At 55.0% G+C, this 13286-nt stretch overlaps 1 protein-coding gene and 1 pseudogene across 1 annotated transcript in view; one reads left to right on the forward strand and one right to left on the reverse strand.

The window, feature by feature from the left end:
- Nucleotides 1–998: 998 nt before the first annotated feature.
- On the reverse strand, nucleotides 999–6230 carry LOC119086138 (annotated as a pseudogene).
- A 1502-nt stretch (nucleotides 6231–7732) lies between these two features.
- Nucleotides 7733–13286, forward strand: part of Ndrg4 (NDRG family member 4) — a 35864-nt gene continuing 30310 nt past the window's right edge. The window contains 1 exon segment of the mRNA XM_028888640.2: nucleotides 7733–7821. Within this exon segment, the coding sequence (XP_028744473.1) occupies nucleotides 7785–7821 (37 nt within the window). The 5' untranslated portion in view covers nucleotides 7733–7784.

Consider the following 13286-nt stretch of genomic DNA (forward strand, 5'->3'; position numbering starts at 1 on the left):
AATCGTTTTGGGGGCCTATGTCTGAAATGTGTTTCTTCAGGCTGAAAGAACAGTGCCCCTCATCACTTCCCTTTTGGAACGCCAGGAAAGGGTCCGCACTTCAGCCCTCTCAGCTTCCAGTCTGCCCGCCCGCTGGGGCTCACGGCCCTGTCCTCCGCCTCCAAAGCCAATGACTTTGTCAAACCAAAGCCCCCCAAGCTCCCCTCTTGTCCTACTCTTGCCTCTCTCTTCTGCTTTCAAGGACCCCTGTGATTCCACGGGCCACCCCGAGAACCCAGGATCATCTCCATGGTTTACATTCTTCCTCATGTGTTCGCTTATGTTGGGGGGAGGCATGTGCCACTGTGCACATGTGGAAGTCAGAGGACAGCTTGTCGGCCTATGCCGTCCCCTTCCACCATGTGTGTCCTGGGGACTGGACTCAGGTGGTCAGACTTGGTGACAGGGGACCTGTCTGCTGAGTCATCCATCTCCCCGGCTCCCAGCCTCCCTGTCTGGAAGCCAGCTGAGCTGGGAATATAGGCATGAAAGAAGTCCTGCGTTTGATTTCCCAGCACCATGTAAACCAGATCTGGCGGCCCACTCCTGTAATCCTGGCACTTGGGAGGAGGTAGACGCAGGAGGACCAGAAATTCAGCCATCCTCATTTACATAGCAAGTTTAAGGCCAGCCTAGAATACAAGAGACCCCGTTTCAAAAATAAATAAACAAACCAGCTGACTGACATTTTCTTCTAGAACCTTCATTCCCTGGTGCCAACTAACACACAGCCACAATCCCAGGGGTCAGGCATAGAATTGTGGTGCCTCCCTCACACGGGTATTTTGTTTACGGCAATGGTAGCAAGCCCGCGTGCCTCGTTCCTCACTCATTCATTCTTCAATCTATTGAACAGACATTGGTGGAAGTCTCCCTGCGGGCAGGACTTTGCTGTGCTTACTGTGAAGCCTCGAGCCATGAAGCCTGAACTGGCTGTGGATGGCTTGGCCCCTTGGATGCAGGCTGGGCAATGAGGAAAACTGAAAGGGATGGCACCTGAAGAGAACAGCTGGTCTACCCGGAGTCAGCTTAGGGGACGGACCCAAGGCTTAGGGCAAGGGCTTAGCCAGAGCCAACGCACCAGTTAAACAGACTGCACAATGGCAGGACCCAAGGGAAAAAAAAAAAAAAAGGACACTGGCTTAGAAGAGGCTTCCTGAAGTTACGGTGGGGCCGCGTCCCCAGAGACTGGAGAGCTGAAGATCACTGACTCGAGAATCCCCTGAAAACAGCAATGCTGCTCACTGCAATGCCTCTCTGTTCCCCGGGAAATCGTGGCACCTCACGAGAGCCTCGAAGTGCCTACAGCCTGCCTAGGGAAACCCAAACCCCAACCCTCAGTGTTTGCTGGACACACACTCTTCCTCAGCACTTAAAAAAGTCCCCATCACACTCTCCCAAAGAAGGGGACTCATCAGAGATCTCTGGCTCCACCCACCTCTGCTCTGCCATGTACTGAGAACACTGGGGATCACTGCAGCCCTGAGAATAGGTGTCCTTGGCTGATCCAGCCATAGGACTGAATGGATCCCAAGTCAGAGACGTGGACTTGGCCGAAGCTCAGAGCAGGGTGGGGCTGTGACGGTGACGCCCAAGAAGCCTGGGCCACGGGAAGGGGCTCCAGCTCCTAGTGCCTCGAAACGGAGATTCTGCTGGGTGTGTTTTCTCATCGGGAAGGGGAAGAGCGTTGCTCTTCTCCATGGCTCACCCCTTCATCTTCCTTCTGCCAGATTCTCATATGCTGGGCACGGGTGCCTTCCTAGACTCACAGGGAGGCCACGGGAGCTGTGCTTCCGGTCAGTCCTGCAAGCTTATGTTCCAGCCAGTGGGCACGAAGGTGCAGGGAAGCCGCCAGCCACGAGGGGTGCCTTTCTTTGACCCTGTCCTGCCTTCCAAAGGAAGCTAAGGCAAGGCCACCTCTGCTCTGCTCCCTGTGACAAAGTACAGACTCAAAACCATGAACTTATTGGACTCAGCTAAACGGGTCATCTCCAGGTCTGCACCGGTGTTGTTTTTAATATTTATTTGGAGGGATTAACAGGAAGCTGCAGTAACAGAAGAGAAGCCTGGTGGTCTTACTCCTCATTCAGTTTCTTCCAGTGTAATACTTTACAGAACTACAGAACACCATCAGAGCCCTGGGCTTTGACACCAGGCTCTTTTCCTTGGCTTCTCCCTGGAACCCACACAGGTGTGGAGACAGTCATGCTTTGAGCACACACTGGCTTCCAGATGGGGATGAGCTGGCGTTGACAGGTGGTCAGAGAACACACAACCAGACGAGGGAGGCTGCCGAGTGGCTCGCCAGACGTGTGTGCAAAGGCTCGGGTGGCGGGAGCTGCTTGCAATATTGCTTGCAGTTATGAAAAATGAACGCATCCTAAATGTCCAAGTACCAGGGGGTGGGCTAAGAAAATCAGGTGCACCCAAAGAAAAAGAGACGGTGCCAGCTGTTATAATTATATTAGAGGAGAATTTCTGTTATTGAGATAGGCTCTCATTTGGTAGTCCAGGCTGGCCTGGAAACCACGATGTAGTCCAGGCTAGCCTTGAACTTCTTTCTTGGCTTCCCAAAAGAGTAATTTATATCAAGATAAACATAAAATGGTAATGGTTATGCCCTGAAATGTTAATGCTGGCTTATACAAAAATTTTTAGACAAGGTCTCACTATCTATGTGTGGGGTGTGTGTGTGTGTGTGTGTGTGTGTGTGTGTGTGTAGATGGACAGACGGAGGAGTGGACAGAGCTCTTCTCCATCACCCCCATCTGCTGACCTTCCATTTATCTGCAGGTTCAGTTGTCCCTCCTCCAGGAAGACCTTCCTGAGGGCCACACCCTTCCACGCACTCCAAGGTAACTTCAATGATACATCTTGGCGGTGTCTTCCTGGTCCCCAGACTGTGAGCTGTCTGCTGGCTTCTTCCATCAGCTCATGAAGTTCAAAGGAAAGGTCAGGGTTGGGTCAGCTCTTGTTGCCGGTGGACTCTGTAGCACAGGGCTTGGGCACCAAGGGGTAAGAAGCCGATGTCACGAAAGGTGCCTGGCCGCTGAGTCGGGAGGGGAGGGGCGCCCCAGGCTCATCTGTGCCCCTGCCCAACCCCATCGTTTAAGTTCTTCCACTTGCTCCCGGGCATGGTCACGATGGGACCAGAGAGGAATGGTGACTCAGCCCAATTCATCACCACAATGGAAAAACCCAGTCACCTGTCCTCCTGGCAGCGGCAGCTTCTGCATCTGGAAGGGCAGCAAGCCACACGGCTTTGAAGGTCCTTTTGTCTTTCACCTGCTGGAAACAAGAATCAAGACGAGAAAGCATGAGCGCACCACTGGGGGACACTTGGGGCTCACGGTGCAGGGCAAGTCTCGGGGACCGGGGACAACATGTAACCCAGGATCCAGGTTAAATGGCAGGAGCCTACTTCCCTCTTCCTGGCTTCCCTTGCAGCTTTACCAGAGGGCCTGACCTGGGCTCCACCAACCAGATGTGCTCTGGGCTGTGAATCAGAAACGGAAACGCAGCATCCATCCACCCGGTAGGTGAGGATGGCAGCAGCATTGGCTCTGCTTCCAAGGCAGCTGTGGTCCAGATGGCAGTACCCAGTGTCTGTGTCCACAGGCACTGCTAGTCGCAACACCCAGTCCTGGGGACAGCCCTGGCAGTGTTAGCACTGGATCAAGGCTGCCTACTGATCAAGCCTGGCTCCTGCCATCCTGAGTGGCCAAATCTTTTACCTAAGTCCCCCTGTGCCCCAGTTAACCAGAATAGATCGCTTCCTGCGGCAAACACCCTGTGTGACATTTCAGTCTGCTTTCACAAGAGAAAAACGGGAGCTTTCTTCTCCAGCCTGGGCAAGGCACAGCCAGTCTTTTGCTTATTCTGCAGAGCAGTGACTGTTGAGGCATCTTCCAAGGAACTAGGAAGAAGGCCAAGGACACTTCTCAGGGGCACCCTGTCCCTGCACAAGCTTGGCCCTCTGCTCTGTTCTGCTCCCCTCTGTTAAAAGCCCCACTATCAAGCAGCCTGCAAGCGGCAGGCAGCCTCCACGGGGAACTGAAGATGAAGGACGCCACCGCTCAGCACAGAGACTGACCGTGGATTCTCAGTCCTAACATCCGGACAGTGTCTCGCCCAGAGCATCTGCTGCCACAGCACCCATGCTGGACTCGACAGTCTCCTGGGGCTTTCTGCAATCATCCTTTAGCAACTTGCCACACTCTGGGGGTAAAATGCAAATCCTGACCCAACAGATTGCTCACTTGAAGTCAACAGGTCATGGGAGCCAAGCAGATTGTATGTATAGGTTCAAGGCCATTACAGGCACTGTGCCTCCCACAGACAGACACACCGGAGCTCTTGCCAGGAAGCCTTTTACAGCCTCTAGGTCCTGGTTTCCTCCATCTCTAGGCAAGAACTTCAACATACTGGGCTCGACTAGCAATTCAAGTGCCAGTGCAACACACACAATTATCGATATAGGTCAGGGGATGGATCTTTCTCATGTTAACAACGGTTACACCTCCTGCTGACACAATTCTGTGTGGCTGCTCGATGGCCGTCACCGTGTGAAGGGCCCACTGGGACTTGCTGGACATGTTTCTATCAGTCTGTGGACTTCTTTCTCTGAGAAATGCCCAGAAGAGAATGCATCCAAAACAAAGGAGGTAACACTAAGGGCTGTGTCCTCTAGGACACAGGAGGGTCCTCTAGGGTCCCCGTGTCAGGGCTCAGAACTTCAGGGGGACAACAGGCCTGCTTCCTGTCATATTTCTTGTCAAAACTCAACTGGATAGAAGCCTCGATCTTGGGAGCATTCATCCCGGCCTGGCTCTGCGCACCAGGCTTCTGTGATGGGGGCTTCACTGACGGGTGGTCGTTGTGGTCCAGATCACAGTCGGCGTTCACAGAGCCACCCAGGCGCTCCACACCCAGATTTTGCTGTTGCCTTCGCTCTTCTCTACGCTTCTCAGTCTCCGAAAAGTACTGGCGCTGCTCCTTGGTGATTTCATATTGCTCAGTTCATCTGACTCTGCCTCCTGTGCTTCCTCTTCACAGTCTTCTCTTGTGGATGCCTGGGTCCTACGGCTGCATACAGAGGCTGCCCAGAGCTTTCAGAATGTGAAGACATGTAAGGTGACGCCTGCCAGGCCATGTGCCTGCAGGCCACGTGCTGGGCTTGGAAGGCTGAAAGACACCCAGCTTCATAAGCTCGAGGGCTCCAGGGAAGAACTGCTTGAGGCAAGAACCACGGGAGAATGAAACAGGAGTCCCTAGACTTTGCAGGCGTCTGGTGGCTGTGCATCCAAGCCATTGCATGATAATAATGTCGCCAGTCTTGTGCATATACTGGGTGAGATAACCAGCATTTGGTGGCTCTCCATCTTGATGCCATTATTGCTATCTCTGATCGGAAAATCCAAGTAGGCATTTGTGGGCACAAGGCTCACACATGTCAGGAAGCGGAATGTCAGGCAGTGGGTATTTTATCCTGTAACTCGTTCTGAAATTATTGAGAAGGGTAGATGTTGGAAAGTCTGACTCTATGAGGCAGTCATGATAATTTTATCGTCATCATCATCATCAATAATAGCAACCACTTATTGAACACTAAAACCATGTATCTGGCAAGACACTAAACAGTCTATCATTTACTTTGGGGTGGTATGTATGTGTGCGGTACATGTGTATGCATGTTTGCACTTGCGGGGCTGCCCGTGCGCACATGCCCCTGCTTGCCTCAAGTTGGCACGGGGTGTCTCCATTTTACTTACTGAGGCAATCTCTCTCAGTGAACCTGTAGCTCATCATCCAGCTAGCCTAGCCAGCAGGCCCCCACGGATGCAGTCATTGCCTCCTGAATGCTGGGATTACAGATGGCCACTGAAGGGACTCTGGCCAGCTGGAACAGGGCAAGCATGGCTCCGGCAGGCCTTGTCCTTCTCCCTGATTCCTTCTGCCTTGCTAAAAACCATTGCAGTACATTCCTAAAGCTAGCCCCCAAGGTCTGTTCCCTTATTTGGCCACTTCCTCCTCCTGAGGATGACCACCAAAGTCCAGCTATCAAAATATTGAGGTCCAACAATCAAAAGGCTCCCCCTTTTGACTACCCTAATTAGCATGTCCAATCAAAATTAAACACCTCATCCTAACACGGGGTTTCCCCTTGTACCTTTATACACCGCCATTGTCTATGTGCCATGTCTGTCTCCTCTCTACCCAGAGGCAGTCCTTTGTTCCTCTGGGACAAATACCCTTCCCCCTCTCCCCCGTTCCCTCCCTTCTCCCTCATCATCTATCTCCTGTCTTTGTCTCTTACTTCTGCCCTCTGGCCCTCTGGGGCAAATAAATCTCCTTTGTGCCGAGAATTTGGTCTTGGGGGTCCTAAGCCACTACTTTCCCTGTCGGCCACCATGCCTGCCGGGCTTTATGTGGATTCTGGGGACCTTAATTCCGTTAGCAGGGCAAGCGCTTTATCCTGAGCCGAGTCCTCCGTAGACCCTGCCCCATCGTTTAATCCTTACTGGAGTCTTCTGAGGTCAGCTCCATCCCTGTTTCAGAGTATGAAGAGGCTGGAAGAGAGTTATAAAGCCAGAGGTCACAGGGGTGAAAATAACTAAATAAGCACACAGTGCTTCAAAGTGCGGACCCCTACTTCTACCTACAGAACCACAGCGCAAGGAAGGAAGGACATTTCAGAGATGGTTCATTCTGTCACCAGACTGCCCCACCCCAGCTCTTTAACAAAGGAAGACACTAAGAGGGAGGGATTTCCCAAACCTGCAGAAACCAAGCTTGCTGCATTGGTCTCGATGCTTATCCAAAGCACCACAAGCTGTAAACAGGGATATGCGCCCCACCTGCAGCCATCAAAATCTCAGCAGCTTCTCCAGCGGGCAGTGGAGTTAATTCACTGACACTTCAGGTGCTGGCCACCTGGAGCCTAGGCCAGCGTCTCAGTAGTCCACGCGGAGCGCTGTGCAGACACGGGACCCTCTCTCGGAGCCCGCCCGAGGTGAGCCGTGGCCCGGGACGCTGCAGACTGCCTGGGTCTGGGCCAGGCTGTCGGTCGTCCCGCCGGGGCTCCCGCCCACTCCCACAGCCGGTGACAGCCGCGGTCCAGCCACCAAGCGGGACTCGCGGCTCGGCCCACGCCCACCCACCCACGTGGGCACGCCCCCGCGGCGCGGCGCCCCGCCCCCAGCTCCGGGGCTCGCCTGTGCGGGGAACCTGCACCGCTCGTGGGCGGCGGCGTCCAGGCCCGGCTCCCGCCTGCGCGACCGTGTCGCTCGGCAGCCTGGGTGAGTCGCCGCGCCCTCACCCCTGTCCTCCCCTCTCGGTGCAGCCACACTGCAGCCCCGCACCTTCTTCCGCGGCCACCTCCCGCCCACGCGAGGGCGACGCCCTGTCTTCCCAGCCAGCCATCCCTCGCCGGCTTGGCTGGGACCCCCCGGAGACCGCGGGCACTTGTCCTGCCGGGGGCGGCAGGCGTCTTTATTCGCGCGGGGCCCCTCCCGCGGTGCCACACTCCCCCCCCTTTCGGCGCTCACCCCGGCCAGGTGGCGGCGGGTGCCTTTTGGGGTGCGCGGCTGTGCCATTGGTGGATTTTTTTAAACCCTGCTGGAGGGGGCGGTGAGCGCTCCGCTCTCCCGGCTGCTGCTCCCGCCGCTCCGGCTCTCCCGCCGCTCCTCTCTGCGGCTACCGCGCGCCTCGCCCCGGGCGGCCCAGCGCGCTCCTCGGACGCCGAGATGAAGGTGCTGGGACACAGGCTCCAACTGCTGACAGGTACCGCAGCCCGCCGCCGATCGATCGCCGCTGCCGCTTTCCGACGGGGAGCGGGCTCGAGGCGCGGTGGCCCGGGTTGGAAGGGACACTCCCGGGTGCGCGTTCCTAGTGGAGCGAAACCTGAGGCACACCGGGGCTCTACCGAGTCCCCGGCGCCGGCGCCTGGGAGGGTGGAGCGCCTGCGCCGCCGGATCGCAGACCGCGGGAGAGGCCCCCGAGGTGTCCCGCCCGCGGAGCTGCCAGCAGCATCCCCAGAGGAGCTCCGGAGTCTGTCTTCCAATCAACTCTGGCTTGTCCCCTGAGAAAGCAGCCCTGAGCCTCCTGGGGGAGCGGGGAGGACCTGTGAAGGGCCTCTTCCTGCTCTCCTGTGATGATCAGAACCACCTTTCTCTCTGGGGAGAAGTTTCTTGCTGGAAGTAGAGTCAAGTGGCCTGGGAAGGCGGTAGCTAGGTTGAATCATGATGGCTGGGGCCATCCACCTTGGGGCCACCGTGGAGAAGAAACCAGATGTCTTGCTGAGGGCATCCTGGGGCCAGTGACTGGAATGTCTTGGAGAAGATAGATGCCTAGAGGAGATGGGAAAGGGAGGAAGGACAGGAGCCAGGTGTCTGAACGGTAGATGCTCCTCACACATGAAGCCCCGCAGCACTGGAGGCTTCTGTGTTCCCAGGGTGGAGGTGGACACCTGGGCTGGAGGTGACAGCCCCTGTCCAGACCCCACTGGACCCAGCTGGGCCTTTGTCAGGTGCTCCACTCATGTGTACCTGATGAACGTATTCCAAGAGATGCCTTCCGACACCTGGGGTCCTGGTAGAACACAGGACCCTTGCTGTAAGGTGAGGAAGGGGCCACCGCCCTGCGTGTGTGTCCTCAGGAAACAGGATGGGATCTGGGGCAGGGAGCAGAAGGGTTCCGAGATTAGAGCAGGCGGCTGCATTGGAAAGCACTGAAAGAAGAACTTTCTGTTCATGGAAAGGGAGGTCACATTTCAAGCTGAAGAGTCAAGGGGTGGTCTGTGTGTACCTTAGGGTGTGAGTGACTTGATCTGGGAGTGGTGTAGCACTGGAGGGCCTGTGTGTGAGTGTGTGTGTGATGTGTGTGTGTGTGTGTGTGTGTGTGTGTGTGTGTGTGTGTGGTGGGGATGGTGGATGGATTTACAGGAGGGAAGTAGGTGAAAATTTGGTGTGTGTGTGTGTGTGTGTGTGTGTGTGTGTGTGTGCATATGTGTGTGTGGTGGGGTGTTAGAAGAGGAAAGTAGGCCAGATGAGGGTTTGGGCTGTATGCTAAACCACAGTGGGCCGCGCTGGGCTCATAGAGAAGGGCAGGTGGAGATTTCCTGGGGCCTTGGAAACCCTGGCTGGGTGTTTTTGGCACCCACCACCTCCTTCCAGCTTTTCCTTATGGCCGCTTACCTTGAAGAGAGCTGTAGCCACATTAACTTCCCCAAAACACTCAGACTGAAGGAGGGGTCTGTGAGCCTGGGGTTCAGAGTCCAGCTTCAGGGCAGGACCAGGTCCTCTCATCCCCATCTGGCTCTCAGAGGGAGTGGATGATATAGTGATGGCCCCACAGTCCCTGTGCAGGGTGCCCCCAGGCCCTTGAGCTGGGGCAGGCTTTCTGAACCCCTGGCCAGGTCTCCACGGGACTCTCACTGTCCTAGGCCCCCAGTGTGCTCGGCCGGGCTGTGGCCAGGCGTGGTGGCACACCTGTAGTCTTGTCACCTGGAGGCTGAAGCATGAGGATGGTGTGTTTAGGGCCAGCCTGGGCTATGCCGTAAGTTCTGCGTCCCTTCTTGTTATCTCCCTTGCGCACCCCCCCCCCCAACTCCCTTTTGTCTTCTTCCTGTCTCATAGGTTTGCATTCAAACTCTAGCCACAGATAGTACTGATCTCAAACAGGCTGTTTAACCTCCAGCTTTTTTTTTTTTTTTTTTTTTTTTTCAAGACAGGGTTTCTCTGTTGTAGCTTTGGTGCCTCTCCTGGATCTCACTCTGGAGACCAGGCTGGCCTTGAACTCACAGAGATCCGCCTGGCTCTGCCTCCCGAGTGCTGGGATTAAAGGCGCGCACCACCACCGCCTCGATACCTCCAGCGTATTGTCTCATAAAGACACCTAAGAGATGTCATGAGGTCTTCTGAGACAGAGCAGCATCTGGCAGGTGATCTACGTTGGTCTCTGAGCTCGGTCCTCAGTGCCCTGAGGTCTCCCCTCTTCTCCACAGTATCCAGTCCCCTCCTGGGTCTCCTAATCCCCTCACTGGGCTCTCTGTACAGAAGACCTCTGAGGACCAGGAAACCCTACTCCCTTCAAACAGCCCAGCACCCCAGTGAAGCAGTGGTATGTACTGAGATGAATGAGCTGGAGAGGGAAGACTCGGGGTCCCCAATTCCAGGCCCCAAAGGCAGTTCTGTGCCTCAGTTTCCCCTCAACAGGCCCACCAACGGTCCGGCGCTATTTAAATGTATCCTGTAAAACTGTGGGGGACACTCCATGACTGTGCTGGTTTGGATGAGAATGGGTCCCCTAGCCTCATATACTTGAAAACTTGGTCCCCAGCTGAGAGGACTGGGGCCAGGAAGTGGGGTGTCCAGGTCCTCCGATGTGGAAACTGTGTGGAAGAGCAGCTGGCACCACTCCCATGAAGAGCAAACTTGGTGGTGGTGTATCAGGTCGTAACAATGTGTGACCTGTGCCCCTTCGGTTGAAGTTTTAGGAACAAATCGGGGTGAGCGCAGAGGTGTCCACTGAGGACGCCTGTCATTATTCACTGGAGAAAGCGGCCAGAGCCAGTCTGAAGCAGCTGAGGACACTGCACTGCCAAAGGTGGTTTACCCACCACACAGGTGTCCCCTGCAGACTGCGTGGTGGCAGTGGTGGTGACGGCTGGCAGGTGTGTGGCATTCTCCGCTTGTTCAGGCGCGGTCTGAGGTGCCTTCTATATGCTTTCTTGCCGTCATCTGAGCAGCGTCCCTCCCCTTTTAAGGGAACTGAGGCACGAAACAGGAAAATCACTTGCCAGAGGTTACGTAGAGGACTGGCTGGACTTCAACCGGGAGAGCTACTCTAGAGTCTGAGACCCTTCCTTAGAACCCCGTTTCCTGCGTTAAAAAGTAGCATTTTCAAGCTCTTTAGCCCCAAAACAAAGCTTTTTCGGGGTGCTTATGGGCATTGAAAGCCATGGTGGGTTGATGGCAGAAATCACAGCGTCTTTCCTCTCTCTCCCAGGACATAATACAGTTTTCACTTTTTCCTTTCCTCATTTTTCTTGGTGAATGCAGGTTACATGAACATCAAGTTTACTTTTTTTTTTTTAAAAGACTCTTTTTGTAGCTCAGGTTGGCCTTGAACTTAGTATAAACTGAAGATGACCTTGATATTTGGATCCTCCTGCCTCCACTTCCCAAGTGCTGGAGTTATGAGAGTGTGCCACCACGTCCAGTTGGTGTGGTGCTGGGGATTGACCCCATGATTTAAATTCACACTAGGCAAGCCCTGTACCAACCGAGCAGTATCCCCAGCACTTAAGTTCTGCTCTTGCAAACTGAGAACTAGCCAGGCATGACTGTTCACACCCGTGATCCTGGCACTTAGGAGGCTGAGGGAAGATGGTAGGTTTGGGCTAGCATGGGTTACAAAGGGGGATAATCTCAACAAAAATAAAAATACAGATAAATAAAACTGAAAATTTGCAGATTCGGGAGAGAACTGTGAGGGCTGTGGTTCCAAGGAAGCGCGTCCGGCGAGCTCAGAGAGAGTGCTAGATCTGTCTTGCCAAGGGGGAGATCTAGGGATGCAGTCGGTCTGAGGGCATGTGCGAGCTGGCTTTCCAAGACTGAGGGAAAAAAAGATACTGCAGCCAAGTGAGCATCCCAGGGCAGAGGTAGAGCTACAGTACGCATGCACCTACTTAGGGCCCTCAGCAGATATTTTGACCTTAGTCCTTAGAACCTAGGAATGTTAGCATACATGCTAAAGGGACCATGCTGATGAGGTTGAAGATTTCATCTGGAGAAAGTTCCTGGATTAGCAGGTGGGCCCTTTGTGTACCTACCCACCCCCGTCCCCCCCTCCCCCGTAAGAGGTGGGCAGAAACTGTCCTAATACAGAAACAGAGGCCCAGAGCAAGCTGCTCTGCGGTTGGCCAGGCGGTGGGGAGGGCCACCGAGCCAAAGATGGGAGGAGCAATGTGCTGGAGGAAGGGAACGAGTCTGCCTCCCAGACCCCTTGACTTCACCCAGCAGTGCTGATTGCAGGGCTTCAGCCCTCCAGAACTGCGAGGGAGTCAAGTCCCAGGTCATGAAGATTCATCAAGATGACGCCACCAAGATAGTGAAGATTTATCAGACCTGGTACTGGAAAGTGACCTTCTGCAGAGAAGGTGGCCAGGCCCCTCAGGGTTGGGGACTGCAGGGATGCTTCCCATCAGCCCTGGCTGTATGACCTGGAGCTGAGCTTGGCTGTACCCCAAAGTAGTCCTGGGCTCTGCTGAGAAAGCTCCATAGAAGCCTGAATTGGCTGTGTGTGTTCACCCTGTCTGCCACACCCTAGTCCCCTCAGGTACAGAAGAATGTGTGTGTGCGCGCACACACACACACACAGGCAGACAGAGATAGAGAGAGAGACCCACACCCTTCCTGGCTCTGATGCCTTTGGAGTCCAATCTTTGGATGAAATGTCTGCTGCAGGGTGACTGGTGGACCACACATCTTTCAGACATACCAGCTTCTTCAGCCCACTTCAGGCAGGTAGCAGGGTGGGTAATATGTGCCTGTGGGTGTGCCCCATCCAAGGCAGGTGGGAAGAGACAGAGACCTCAGTCACTTTGGAGGACACAGAGGAAGTACTGGGTGTCTTTCTCCAGAGTATGGGCATGGTCCCATAGTTGAGTTTAGGGTTTGTAACCTTCAGGCTGTACTCTGTATCCAAAATTGTTTCCCCGTGGCTCTGGTGGCCAGCCCCTGGGTACCAGACTGGCTTTTAGCAGTGTTAACCCCTTGATACGCTGTGGTGGATGTGCCTGGTAGGCTGGGGTGGGGCCTAGGATAAGAGTAGGACCTGGGGCACCTTCCCATGGTGAGGTGATCCTTGTAGATAAGGCCCAAGCCTGCTCCTCGCCCACATGGCAGTGCTGGGCCGTTGATGCCAAAGCCTTCCCAGCTATGGAGTGCTCCCTGGCACATGGCAGTGGGGGGACTCTAAGTTGGCCTGGGGGTTCACCACCACGGTTCAGGAGGCACCTTTGGCGATTCCTGTATTTGAAGAGCCCTGTACTGTCCTAGAGTGGATGGTGGTGTGCCCATTCGAATGTGGGGAAAACAGCCTCTCTCCAGGCTGGAAAGACCCCCGGAGCCCATGTATGACTGTGTGTGTGATTTCCGTAGGGACAGATGCTGAGCTTCACTTGGCCCTTTGAGCCCAGGACAGGGGGGACTTGGAATGGGCATGTTGGGCTCCACTCTTGTTCG

The sequence above is a fragment of the Peromyscus leucopus genome, chromosome 5, assembly GCF_004664715.2.
Source record: "Peromyscus leucopus breed LL Stock chromosome 5, UCI_PerLeu_2.1, whole genome shotgun sequence".
Lineage (NCBI taxonomy): Eukaryota > Metazoa > Chordata > Mammalia > Rodentia > Cricetidae > Peromyscus > Peromyscus leucopus.